This window comes from Australozyma saopauloensis, chromosome 2, assembly GCF_035610405.1.
Source record: "Australozyma saopauloensis chromosome 2, complete sequence".
NCBI classification, from domain to species: domain Eukaryota; kingdom Fungi; phylum Ascomycota; class Pichiomycetes; order Serinales; family Metschnikowiaceae; genus Australozyma; species Australozyma saopauloensis.
This window is the reverse complement of record NC_086132.1, coordinates 663,321-676,758: the sequence shown is the minus strand read 5'-3', so window position 1 is coordinate 676,758 and position 13,438 is coordinate 663,321. Positions and strand designations below refer to the sequence as shown.

At 45.7% G+C, this 13,438-nt stretch overlaps 6 protein-coding genes across 6 annotated transcripts; 4 read left to right on the top strand and 2 right to left on the bottom strand.

Annotated features, from left to right (window-relative positions):
* Positions 1-128: 128 nt before the first annotated feature.
* PUMCH_001534 (uncharacterized protein) lies at positions 129-1,205 on the top strand (the record flags this gene model as incomplete). The annotated part of the gene is made up of 1 exon (XM_063020580.1): positions 129-1,205. The coding sequence occupies one exon, from the start codon at positions 129-131 to the stop codon at positions 1,203-1,205; it is 1,077 nt and encodes a 358-aa protein (XP_062876650.1).
* Positions 1,206-1,478: 273 nt separating this feature from the next.
* PUMCH_001533 (uncharacterized protein) lies at positions 1,479-1,796 on the bottom strand (the record flags this gene model as incomplete). The annotated part of the gene is made up of 1 exon (XM_063020579.1): positions 1,479-1,796. The coding sequence occupies one exon, from the start codon at positions 1,794-1,796 to the stop codon at positions 1,479-1,481; it is 318 nt and encodes a 105-aa protein (XP_062876649.1).
* A 723-nt stretch (positions 1,797-2,519) lies between these two features.
* PUMCH_001532 (uncharacterized protein) lies at positions 2,520-4,595 on the top strand (the record flags this gene model as incomplete). Its single annotated transcript, XM_063020578.1, has 1 exon — positions 2,520-4,595. One exon carries the CDS (start codon positions 2,520-2,522, stop codon positions 4,593-4,595), a length of 2,076 nt encoding a protein of 691 aa, XP_062876648.1.
* A 909-nt stretch (positions 4,596-5,504) lies between these two features.
* On the top strand, positions 5,505-7,697 carry PUMCH_001531 (uncharacterized protein; the record flags this gene model as incomplete). Its single annotated transcript, XM_063020577.1, has 1 exon — positions 5,505-7,697. One exon carries the CDS (start codon positions 5,505-5,507, stop codon positions 7,695-7,697), a length of 2,193 nt encoding a protein of 730 aa, XP_062876647.1.
* A 2,036-nt stretch (positions 7,698-9,733) lies between these two features.
* Positions 9,734-9,928, top strand: PUMCH_001530 (uncharacterized protein; the record flags this gene model as incomplete). Its single annotated transcript, XM_063020576.1, has 1 exon — positions 9,734-9,928. The coding sequence occupies one exon, from the start codon at positions 9,734-9,736 to the stop codon at positions 9,926-9,928; it is 195 nt and encodes a 64-aa protein (XP_062876646.1).
* Positions 9,929-12,125: 2,197 nt separating this feature from the next.
* On the bottom strand, positions 12,126-13,436 carry PUMCH_001529 (uncharacterized protein; the record flags this gene model as incomplete). The annotated part of the gene is made up of 1 exon (XM_063020575.1): positions 12,126-13,436. One exon carries the CDS (start codon positions 13,434-13,436, stop codon positions 12,126-12,128), a length of 1,311 nt encoding a protein of 436 aa, XP_062876645.1.
* Between the last annotated feature and the right edge of the window lie 2 nt (positions 13,437-13,438).

Here is a 13,438-nt window from a genome sequence, read left to right as displayed (position 1 = left end):
TCCCTGCCAGACCCACCAGGTGCAACCCCGCGAAAAGTATATAAAGTGGCAGATTCGCACCGGATTGAAATTTTTCTCTCCAGGTTATTCCCAACCAAACACATCTACACAAACACTAATTATCTACAATGGCTGAGATTTTGAACAAGTCCGGTGTCATCTACGGTGACGACGTCAGAAAGCTTTTCGACTACGCTCAACAAAAGGGTTTCGCTATTCCTGCCATCAACGTCACCTCTTCTTCCACCGTCGTTGCTTCTTTGGAGGCTGCCCGTGACAACAAGTCCCCAATCATCTTGCAAACTTCCCAAGGTGGTGCTGCTTACTTCGCCGGTAAGGGTGTTTCCAACACCGACCAGAACGCTTCCATCGCTGGTTCCGTTGCTGCTGCTCACTACATTAGATCCATTGCCCCAGCCTACGGCATCCCAGTTGTGTTGCACACCGACCACTGTGCCAAGAAGTTGTTGCCTTGGTTCGACGGTATGTTGGCTGCCGACGAGGCCCACTTTGCTGAGCACGGTGTCCCATTGTTCTCCTCCCACATGTTGGACTTGTCCGAGGAGACCGACGACGAGAACATCGCCACCTGTGTCAAGTACTTCACCAGAATGGCCAAGATGAACCAATGGCTCGAGATGGAGATCGGTATCACCGGTGGTGAGGAGGACGGTGTCAACAACGAGCACGTCGACAAGGAGTCCTTGTACACTTCCCCAGAGACCGTCTTCGCTGTCCACGAGGCCTTGGCTCCAATCTCTCCAAACTTCTCCATTGCCGCTGCCTTCGGTAACGTCCACGGTGTCTACAAGCCAGGTAACGTTGTTTTGAGACCACAAATCTTGGGTGACCACCAATCCTTCGCTCAAAAGAAGCTCGGTGGTGACAACGCCAAGCCATTGTACTTGGTCTTCCACGGTGGTTCCGGTTCTACTCAACAAGAGTTCGACACTGCCATCACCAACGGTGTTGTCAAGGTCAACTTGGACACTGACTGTCAATACGCTTACTTGGAGGGTATCCGTGACTACATGCTCACCAAGAAGGACTACGTTTCCTCCCAAGTTGGTAACCCAGACGGTGAGGACAAGCCAAACAAGAAGTACTTCGACCCAAGAGTCTGGGTTAGAGAGGGTGAGAAGACCATGTCCAAGAGAATCGCCGAGGCCTTGGCCATCTTCCACACCAAGAACCAATTGCCATAAATGTTTTAATAGCGAATGAAAATAGTTACGATTGAGAACATGATGTAGACATCTAGGAATCTAGGCCTCACATTTCAAGTGTATTAATGTCTCTAGTCTATCGTTTGTATGTGTAAAAATGAATTTAGACGGACACTCCAAAGTATTCATTGTAACAGTCGCTGTTTAGTGATTGTTTGATATGTCAAATCGCTCTCTTTCATTCCTCGAATATAGCGTAATTTTCGTCCATTATCTACACCCTTCAAAACACTCGTTTCGTTCATTACATATCTATTTACAGTCTCTCATCATGGCCTCCACTTTCTTATACTCCGGCATCTGATCCGGCAGCATCATAAACTGAACATGCTGCGCTATGTTGGCGTTGGCCTTGACGTATTTGGCCACACATCTGTCTACACATGACTGTTCGCCCGTAGCAAGGTCTCCTTCGCCGTACTCGGGAACAATACACTTTTCTCGGCATCTGGACAACACGGAGTTGAACGTGGATGCCATCACGGTGAACTGGACCTCGGCGAGCTTGATTTTCTCCGGGTTGACCTCGACGTGAGCATATTGTCCGGTGCTACCTAGGAAATACGACATTTGTGTGCTAAGAGGAGAAAGAGTTGGGAGAAGAGAACGTACCTGAGAAAGAATTCTATATAGAGTATTAGTGGTGGTGCTAATTCCACCAGAGAATGTACTTAGTTGTAGTAGTGAAGGAAGAGATGAGATGGGTGTGGGGAGAAACGACGAGAGTGGAGACGGTGGGATTTTGGAGAGAATGGAAAATTTGGCGATTTTTTGTGGTGTATGTCTCGCCGTCACTTTCCGAAAAAATCGGGCAGTTTGCGTAGTTGTAGTGTATCTTTTGTGGAAGCGTATCAGTGGAATAGAAGCAATGATGTAGAGGTAATCGAGGTGGGTTAGAAGACTTTTAGATTTGATCTTAATTTTGTTTCAAATATTTCTCACATTTATTTCTTTGTGTGATCAAGTCTCTTCATTTGATGCAGTTTCCAGTCTCTCTGTTCTGAAGGAATCACTTCATCAAAATCTACCGCCAATTTTCTGTGTACAGTAAGTCGGTTCAAGAAACGAAAATTCTCTCCAAAGTTATTTTTCTTCTTGCAGTGATCTTAAATTTCGCACGGCCAAGTATTCTCCATCCTTTGTTACTTACTACCTAGAAGAACACTACTCTACCGTTCATTCTCCCAAAAAGGAAACTGAGGAAGTTTACATTTCTCAAATATTTACTTCTCAAGTACAATTTACTGAACCACCCCCTTTTGCTCCAAAAATCGACCTCCTGGCACTTCAAAAATGCATGTTCTTTTAACAAACGACGACGGTCCCTTGGACGACAAGCTGTGTCCCTACATGAAATATTTCGTTGACGAAATCAAGCGCGCTACGGACTGGAAGGTCTCTATTGTTGTTCCGGACCAGCAGCGGTCCTGGATCGGAAAAGCTCACTTTGCTGGAAAGCAACTTACTACTACGTACATTTACACGCAAGACTCGACCGAAACACCCAATTCGGAAATCAACAAATTCGAGGGTCCCTTCGAGAAGCGCCAGGCTCATTTGGAGTCGCAGGGCTTCCAGGAATGGTGCTTGGTGGATAGCACACCAGCGGCTTGTGCAGATATCGGTATTCATCACTTAGACAGCTCCTATGGACCCGTAGACTTGGTAATCAGTGGGCCTAACTTTGGTAAGAACTCGGGAAATCTCTACATGTTGGCCAGTGGAACCATTGGCGCAGCAATGGAGGCCGTGACCCATGGAACCAAAGCCATTGCCCTTTCCTATGAATTCCGTAGTCTCAAACATAGCTTCGACGTTCTTAAAGAAGCAAGCAAGATATCCGTCAAGCTTGTTGCCCACTTAGCGCAGCGCTTGGACGAGTTCCCCGAGATCGACTTGTTTTCCGTCAATGTGCCGCTCATTTCAAGTCTCAACCTCGAAACGACCAAAATCAAGTACGCGCCGATTCTTGAAAATCGCTGGACTTCCATCTACAAGCCCATGGGCGACGGCAAGTATGCGTGGGCACCGCGCTTTGACCATGTAGCAGAACACGGCCTCCAGAGCGAGATCCATACCGATTCAAGAGTCCTCATCGAGGATGGCATCAGTGTGACGCCACTTAAAGCAGCCTTTAGAAGCATTGAGCCTTTCAGTGGCGAGATTGTATTGAACAATACTGTTCTGCAGCCTACACACGGAAATGTTCTTCTCATCACCATCCCCGAAGATTCTTACATCTATAAACCAGTGTCCGAGGCCTTTAAAAGATTGGGATTCACTGTCGAAACGGACAAAAGTCTTTTGGACAACTTCTCTGCCAACAAGCTGTTGAAAGTGTTTCACTTCTGCGACTACGAAGATGTTGATCTCGACTTGATTCAAGCGCATCCACCTAGATACTTTGTGCCTACATACATCTACAGAAAGGCGTTGATCCGCAAGCATTTCTTGTCGAACACCATTCAGCATTTCATTGCCAAGAATCCCCAGTCGGCGCTCGTCAACGCTTTCCCTCCCAGTTATCACCTCCAAGTAGACTACGCCGAGTTCTTAGACGATTCTTTGGACGAAGCCTATGAGCTCCGCGGCGAGATTGAGCTGGGCGAGAAAACCTGGATCTTGAAGCCCAGTATGAGTGACAAGGGCCAGGGCATTCGGATCTTCAACACAGTTGACCAACTCCAAGCCATTTTTGATGCCTTCGACGAAGGCGTTGACACAGACGACGAGGAAGATGACCACGAAGATAACAATGGTGTGATTGTGTCGCAGCTCAGACATTTCATTGTACAAGAGTACCAGAGCAATCCTCTTCTTCTCTCAGAATACAACAACCGCAAATTCCACCTTCGCGTTTACGTGCTCAGTGTCGGCGATTTGAAGGTATTTGTTTATGAAAATATCTTGACCTTGTTTGCGGGCGACAGCTACGTTTCACCCAGCGCCGATGATGATGCAGCAATTTTGTCTTTAGCTGGTCATTTGACAAACACATGCCTTCAGGATGGTACAAACCCATTGGTGGTACCATTTTGGGATCTTGAGGGACTTACCACCGAGAAGAAGGCAGCTATCTTCGAGCAGATCAAAGAAGTTACCGGCGCCTTATTCAAGGCTGCCTCAACAGTGGACAAGATCAATTTCCAGCCAATGGTCAATTCTGCCGAGATATTTGGAGTGGACTTCCTTGTTAACGAGGACTACTCTGTGAAGCTCTTGGAGGTCAATTCATATCCTGACTTCAAACAGACCGGCGCTGAACTCAAGCAGATCATTTATGATTTATTCACCAGTGTGGCTGAATCTGTTGCTGAGAAGTTCGAGATAGAAAGCGATAACTCGAAGCTTATGCATCAAGTTTTGTAATCTGCTTTGAATTGATCTGCTGCTTCGATGCACTTCTGGATGTCACTCACACAGTTGGCGATGATTTTCTCCAAGAGCATTATTGAAATTTTGGAGAGTCTTTTCAAAATTTGAGAGGATATCTTCTCTTATTTCCCGCCTGCTTTTGCACCTAGAGAATTGAGACGGCGTCATTGAAAGATTCCCGAACCGTATTTCTGTTCAGCGACAAAAAACATGGAATCATAAACTCTTTTGATTTAATGAGGACGCGAATTAATTTCCTTTCCAACGAAATTCCTCAATTGTGTTCCGTGTCTCTACCTCTACCACATGCTCTTTCTCTAGCAAAAGACACTCCCATTTCAACATACTACACTCGAATTTAATATTGATTAACGAAAGAAATTTCTTACAATAAAATGAAATCAAAAGATATACCGAAAGTGTAGATTGTAAACTTTGCAGTTGTTCAATGCTAGGGTCACGTGACCGGTTGACCCCCAGGCGTGCGCGCACCACTCCTCCTCACTGCTGAAAAAGACTCGAAAAAATGCCACATATAGCAAGACTAAAGCACCGTCGCCAAATCCGCCCCTGTGCCCGTTTTTTTTTGCCCGCCACCGTATCCGCCTGCGCGAGCTAACACTACTGCGAAAAAATCCCGCTTGACGAGCTCACGTGACCGTTTTTCCAGCCGATTGTTCTGAATCCTTAATTGGAAAACCCTTGCCAGAAGAAAACTCGAGAGTTTAAACCCTTTCCGTTTCGTCCGAAGTAAGAGTTTCCGTCAGTCTGTTGTTTCTTAATCCTGGTGCCCCCTCTCAATTGTTGAACACGGACCCAGAACCATAGAACATCTAATTGACTGAATACTCAGGCACATATCCGCAAACAAACGTACAAAAGATACACATTCGTGCGAGTACCATGTCACAACGAAAATCCTATAGAAAGAAGACTGCCGGCGGCGCAGCAGCCACATCTTCGTCAACGTCTGCCTCTTCGGAGCAGGTGTCCACATTGAACGAGATGTTCCCAGATTGGGAGGCCGACGAGTTGGAGGCGTTGTTAGCCGAGCACCACAACGACTTGGAAATTGTCATTGACTTGATTGTCAACCAGAAGGTTTCAAAATGGGAACCCATCAAGAAGGAACCTAAGACTAAAAGAAGAGAAGAAGCTGTGGAGCAGACACATGCCAACGCCTCGCAACATATACATAGTCACCTGGATTCTCAGGCCAAGGGCAAGCATCCAAGAGAGAAGCACAGCAAGCCTGACAGAGTCGAGAGAACCGACAGAACCGACAGAAATGATAGAGGTGACAAGAGACGCGAGAAGAAATCAGCATCTTCCACTGCCACCAAGAAGGATGCTTCTGCACCAAACGCTGCCTCTTCTGCTGCCGCTCCTGCTGCCTCTACTTCTACTACTGCATCTACATCCACCGCTGCCTCTAGCACCAATACCAGCAGCGCCTCTGCTGCTCCAGCCGGTTCTTGGGCCTCTGCATTGTCCAAGGACGCTCAGAAGCCTAAGCCTAAGCGCGTAGTTGAAGCCGAGTCCTCCGAGCCTGTCGAGTCAACTTCCACCTCCACCACCCAAGAATCTGCATCCACCAAGCCTGCTGCCAGCGAGGCCGTTGAACCTACTCCTGTTTCTGAAAAGCAAGAGTCTACACCTGCTTCCTCCAAGGTCGCTCCTGTCGCCGCCCCAGCTGCTACCTCTTGGGCATCTGCCATCAAGCCTAAGGCCAAGCCCCAACCACAAGTAAAGAAAGCTCAAGCCGAGCCTGTGAAGGAGGTCACCGTTGAAGAGCCTGTTGAGCAAGAAGCCGTTCTTGTCGTTCCAGAGGGTGCTACTGAAACCCTTGCTCCAGATGTGGAGGCTGTCGTTGTCCCAGTTGCCGCTGAAGAGGTCACCGAGACCGTTGTCGAGGCCGCTGAGGACGTTCCAGCCGTCTCTGTAATTGAGTCTGAGGTCGTTTTGCCTCAACAAGTCAGCAATGTTGGTGTTTCTTTCGGCTCTTTGTCCATCCAAGCTCAAGAGCCTGTTTCTGAGGAACCTAAGGCCGAACAAGCCACCGAGCAAGCTGCCACCGAGCAACAAGCCCAAGCTCCTGCCGCTGAATATGCCAGCAAGACTAGCGCTGCTGCCCCATCCCAACCTCAACAACCTCAACAACCACAACAACCTCAACAACCACAGCAACCACAACAGCCACAACAACCACAACAAGGCTACCCTTACGACCAACAACAAAAGAACACTGCTGCTGCTAACCAAGCTTATGACTACTACTCTCATTTCCAATCTCAGCAACAGTTCCCACAACAAGTTGCTGCTGGAACCATGCCAAACCAATTTGGTTACCCATCTTTCGACTACTCGGCTGCTTATGGCCAAGCTGCTCAAGGTGGTTTGGACACTATGACCAACAGTGCCTACTACCAGAACAACGTTGCCAACGGTTCTAGTGGTGAGACTGGCGCTCCAAACACTGAAGGTGCCAAGAACGGTGTTGATATTGCTCAATCTCCATTGGTCACCCACCCAATGAGCCAGGGCTTGCAAAACCCACAACAGTCGCAACAAATCCCCGGCGCTGCCCCATTTGCATACCCTAACTACTACAACTACTACTACAACACACCATTCTACGGCAATGGTGCTGGCATGGCTGCTGCCACCAACAACGCTTATGGTATGCAACAACCTCAACAGGCCCAGCAACAGGCCCGTCAAGGTAGCGAGAACGGCTCGGCACCAGAGGGCGAGCACTCTGGAGCACAAAACGCTGCATCTCTCCAAGCTGCACAAGCAGCCAGTCAATTTTACGCTGCCCAGTATTACGGTAACCCCAACCAGTTTGGATCTAGAGGCGCTTATCCATACAGTGGATACCCAACCAGCCAGCCATACCCACAAAACGGCCAAACTGGCGAGCAGGGTGAGCAACCTCAGCAACCACAACAGCAAGGACACCAAGGTAGCCAACAGGGCCCAGGTCCTAACGGAGCACCTCAGTACCCACAACAGAGCGGCCAATACGGTGGATACCAACAGTACCCACAATATGGTAGCTACCAGGACAGCAACCAGTTCCGTGGGTGGTACTAGGAGAATCAGCTCACTTAATGGATTATGTTTGTATGAGTAACGTGCGATCTTCGGTTTGGAAACTGTAGATGTAGGATGTTAGCTTGACAGATGACGGAGGCATTGATGGCCTAGGAACTGTATAGTTTAAAAGTTATTGATTTAATATTCATTGATTTGTAGGAGGCAGTGCTATATTCATTTTTTGAATTGAAGGAGATCTTGGGAAAGCGGTGATTCTTTGAACTAAAAGCCAATCATTCTTGTTCGGTTGACGTCAGGTGGTCCAAAAATAAATTCACGAATTTCAGAATGCGTTCAATTTATATGAGAGATCTAAAAGTCATTTTGAATTGAGCTTTGATGGACCTTTCCAGAGTCTAGTAGCTCGAATTTTCATAGTATATGAGGATGAGAAATTCATGTGACGTATCAGAGTAACAGAGTATAGAGAAGACCAATTGATTGGCATTTGTAAATCTCGAGATTTCTTGAGAATCGTGTCGAATGTGCTTTTCTTGATTGTCTATGTTGCTCGTGGGTACAGAACAGATGAATAAATCATGGCGCCTAGATGAATGTAAAACGATGCACATAAAAACAAATTTCAGTATGTACATTTTGTGTTACTGATAAAATTTAGTGCAAGGGTAGTCTAGTAGATACCTCTTTGATTGACAATAAAATGGAATGCTAGCAGTCAGTTTGCGAGTATTTCATTGTAAGATCATTATCAATGGATCAAATTAAAATTTAGGATGAATTCAAAATTCACGAAAAATTTCCGGACAATATCAATCCTCACGAACAATGACCGACTTATCTTATTCTTACCCACGATAAGGGCCTAGTAAAGAGTAGTGAAATCCCAATGGAAATACAATTGAAAACTCCGTAGCACTGCAAAATCACAAAATCCTAAAAAGGGACAGTGACACAACAAAATCTACAGAAATATACCACCCAACAATAAAGGATCAGCCCTAATGATGAAAAGAATCAACCAGACCAATTCCTCCAATACATACAAATACAGGGGCTCATATGAGACCAAATAACGTACCAAACAAACCCCTAAATATAGACACGAAGCGCTTCCAAAAACAAAAAAAAAACAAAAAAAAACATACATGAACTTCAAAAAAAGAACTTAAAAAAGTTCTTCAAAAAAAAATTCCAGAAATACATTCAAAAAAACACCTATGAAAAACTCCCCAAATTCTTCTCCAATTCTTCTCAAAAGTCTCCCAAACACCACTGCAAATTGCCCCAAACCACGCAGCCAAACGAAAAAACGGCCCAGGCCAAAACGCGGTGGCCCACCTATTCCCCCCCAAATTCTCCCGCGCCAGTGCGCTTTTCCTCCCCAGAAAGGATGCTGGCTGCCGGCCCCACATTTACGCCCGCTGCGCGCACTTCCCATCCCGCACACCGCACCCGCACTATATAGTGCCTTCCGCCCACCGCCCACCCAACTACTGTTAACAATTTTTTCCTAACAAAAATTACCAGTATGTATGCGCGCGCAGCTAAAACTTGCACGCAGAATCGGGTCGCGCCGGCGCCAAACGGGCTGCGCTGCCATTGCCTTGGGTGTGCGATCGTGGGATTATATATGGCGATGACTTGAGTTGACGGCGGTCAGTGGACGTTGTCGACGAAAAGTTTGATGGGGGTGAACACGGGTGGACGAGAACCGTGGGGAGTTGTTGGGGGGTAGTCACTGTGTCGCGTTGTCAGTTTGTCAGATTGTCACTTTACTGCGTTTCTTCATATTCCCAAATTTTCTTTCTGTTGTTTTTGCAGCTCGCCGGTTTTGCAATTGCCCGTTTTTTCCCACTTCGTAGCAACGTTTTCCGGGCCCTATCTGGCCCCTCGTTTCACCTCCTCCAGGGTGTGTATGGAAGCGTTTCAGATTCTCTACAGTTATTAGCTAGCCTCCGTAGAAGCCCTCTCCTATGTAATTGTACTAACTCTCTCCAGTGTCGACCGAGAAAAAGAAAACAAACAGAAAGAAGAAGGACCCCGATGCCCCTAAGAGATCCCTCTCCGCATACATGTTCTTCGCCAACGAGAACAGAGACGTCGTCAGAGCTGAGAACCCCGGTATCAGTTTCGGCCAGGTCGGTAAGTTGTTGGGTGAGAAGTGGAAGGCTTTGGAGGGCGACGAAAAGACCCCTTACGAGGCCAAGGCTGCTGCCGACAAGAAGCGTTACGAAAAAGAGAAGGCTGAGTATGCCAAGAGACAGTAGGTCCGTATCCCGGAAGGTTTATATTTCTTTGTATAGCCGCAAGCTCGGTTTCTTGTTATGAATGTATTATTGTCTGTTTGGATCTGGTAGTGTAGTGATTGGTAGTGGTGGTTGACTAAGTGTGAAGACGGTTTTCTGTTAGTGTAGGCGAGTGTTTGTTATGGGAGTTAATTTTCTGTAATACTATCTGTGAGAGTTGATTTCATTCCTATTTTGTATATTTGCTAGAGTTATCGCATCTTTTGTTGTGTATTTGGATTTGGTAGGATGTGTATCGAGGTAGAAACACATGTAGCCGTACTTCGAGCAATTTGGTCGTGACATCTGATCCAAATCAGGTACAACACAATCGCTGAAATCATAAGGGGAATATCTGAGGCCGGATCCAGCTCTAAAAAACTGATCCATTCAATTGAGGACTATGATTGCCCACACAAATTGACAATCGTTTTGGAAGCAAATTGAGCCAGGATTGCTCCATTCGAATCGATTTCGACAATTCAATTACCTTGTCTGCTCCTGGCTGCAATATGCTTTCCCACCTGCAAAGCGTACACCATTGTTGAATACAATAGACTACATCAAATGGTTACTGAGACAAAATCCCAACTCAAGTCGGGATTCTAAATTACATTTGGAATATAAATAGCAAAAAAAAAAACATCAGCACATCGACTATGAATGTTAGTACATTTCGAAACAATTCCAGCTCAGACTGACATGCAAATCGAATAAAGTTTTTGGAGTTTCATGGAATATCAAACCGCTGTGTGACATCATTGGTGGTTGGAGAAAATTTACATACCTATTGGTTAGTTTCTAAGTTCGTCAAAATTACTGAGTTTTCAGGAACCACGGCCGGTCAAGGCCGAGAATATCATCAAAGCTGGCAATTACAAGTTGCCAGAACAGAAGACCGTCGTGATAAATGTGGTAAAGTCATCATATACTGCAGTGCAATAAAACAATAGAAAGTAAAATAAACATACCTTTAACAAATTGGACTGTGTTTGTTTGTTGGCTCGCTAGAGGCAACAAGGAACACTCAGCCCTCCTTGCTTCCATTTTCTATGTGGACAATATCAGACAGGAAATATTTCTCTTCTTTTAATAGAATCGGACATATGCTTGTCTACTTATTTCAGTCTCATCTTTTATTGTCCGCACGGAAAACAGTAGCAAGGAAAAGGCGAATGTGCCAGTCAATAACTCAGAACTCCATGTATGGAATTCAAGTTGACATATTTCTTCGATGGGAAGACAACTTTGGATGTTAGTACTCCAGATATAGGGGTTTAACTCAGAAAGGCATGAATGGTATTGAAAAAAAGGTTGTCGTCAACGGGAATCCCGATTCTGACTCGTCATCTAGGAGATCATCATAAAATAGTCATAGGCGGTGCGTGTACATACATCTAGAATGGTTAGAGAAGTTCCGTAGTGGAGAGGTTGTTCTCAGTCACGAAGGGTTTCTGAGGCCCATCTTTAATGCGTTGTCACTCACAAAGTATTCAGTGCCCAGTGCAATAATTCCTCCTTGAACATATTTTGCGGTCGATTAGACTTACCTAGAGAGTTAGTAAACTTCCCAAATAGAGAAATATAATAGCACGGGACTCGATAAAGATCAGTAATTATGCAAAAACTTATCAATCCTAGAGTTTCAGTTGGTAATTCCAGCTTTGTTTTTGGTGTATCATCACAAAAATCAAGCTCCCGTACAAATCATATGAGATTCAATAATAAACATACACTAGAAGTTAGTAAACCAGTTTCGGAACGTAATATAAGTGGTAATCCTCAGCAAGCCATGCATAATAATGTTGTGATCATTCTGAAAAGTCACAAACTCTAGTTTGAATTGATTATTTTTGATCATCATAGATTAATTGGGGTAGACATACATTTAGACAAAAGTGTAATTGGTGGTGGAAAATTTTGCAGGAACTGGCTGCTTATATATGGGACCGTTGTGAGGCGGGTAACCCCTACTGGTTGAAATTGTAGGTATTGATGGGACAGTTCAGTTTTTTACAAGAAGAGAAATGACTGTGATAATTAATTCAATTTTGTTATTTTTATTTTCATGCATTCTGGTAGACTGCTTTCTGTATTATTTTGAACTATATTAATGATATGAACCGCAAGCCCTAACCAACACCAGACATGAAATGACGGGAATGAAGTGCGAGTGTATTTATGGCTTTGGCGGCATACCCGGCATGAACATCGGCGGCATGCCCATCATAGGCATCATGGGGAACGGCATGCCTGGAGGAAGCATGGGATTGGTTTCAAGATGGGGCTTCTTCAGGTCTGGACCATCGGCTTCATCTGCACTTCTTTTAGCCGAAGATGGATCTGCGAGACCCAGAGCTTCCGTAAATTCACGGATTTCACTTTCAAGTTCCTCGCAACGGAGAAGCAGGTCCAAGAAAATGTCGCCCTTTCCACAGTTCGGACAGTGGAAGTCGTTCTCGATCAAAAGCTGTTCTAGCTCAGTCTGGTTGTAGTAGAAGTTTTTCATGTTTTTAAGTGCTTGTAGGTCTTGGCAGCACGGCGTCTTGTAAATTGGCAGCTTCAATACCTGCGGGTCTGTAGAAAGAGGATTCAAGTACTGAGTTTTCCCCTCGGCGGTGGCTTTTCCAGCAAGTTCCTTGTCGAACGCTTTCTGCGCTTGGAGCGCTGCACTCTGCTGTTTCTCCTGGAACAGCGCCCATGTCTTGGAGTCGGCAAATGTCATCACGTAGTTACCGTCCTCTGTGATCATATAAGTATTACCCTGAGCATCAATCAAATCACCGTTTTCTGTGGTTTGGATGCCACTTTCATTACTTTCGGGGTTCTGAAGCCTATACTCGACCGTTTCCTTGGAAATGGTCTTCATGTAACTCTTAGGAATACCAGTAGTCTTCTTGATCTTCTTACCCTCGAAGTTTGGATCCAGGTTTGTCGGACAGTTTTTGATCCAATGGTCTTTCCCTCCGCAGCGATAACACACATAACCTGGCGGCGGTAGATCCTCTGTTCCGGGCTTATAATGGACCATCTTATGGGTCAGCAATTCGTCCTGTGTTTGAGCCCACGCCGTCGACTGACTCTCGAACATCTTCTTGATACGATCTTCTTCGCTGATGTTCTCATCCACCACCGCCTCGGGCTTGGCTGCAGCCAAGGGGGCAATCACTGGTTGGTTCTTGAATTTGGTGATTCGAGGTCTTCCGGAGACGTATCGGGCCGCAGATTGCGTGCGCGCATTGAAAACTGTGACTGGAGAGCGTTTTGCTAACACGTATGTAGACCGTGGGATCACATCCTGGTCATTATCGTATTCTAGGTCTGGTTGTTCCAGATGGAAAATACGAAGCATGAAGTCGTTTCCCTGGCCGAGGTTATTCTGTGCAATGATCTCATGTTTGAGGTCAAAGACGTTTATGCCCGTGCCATCGAAATGGATGGTTGACTGTTCCTTTTGGTGGAAAAATCGATAAAAGAGAGTAGAAGACATGA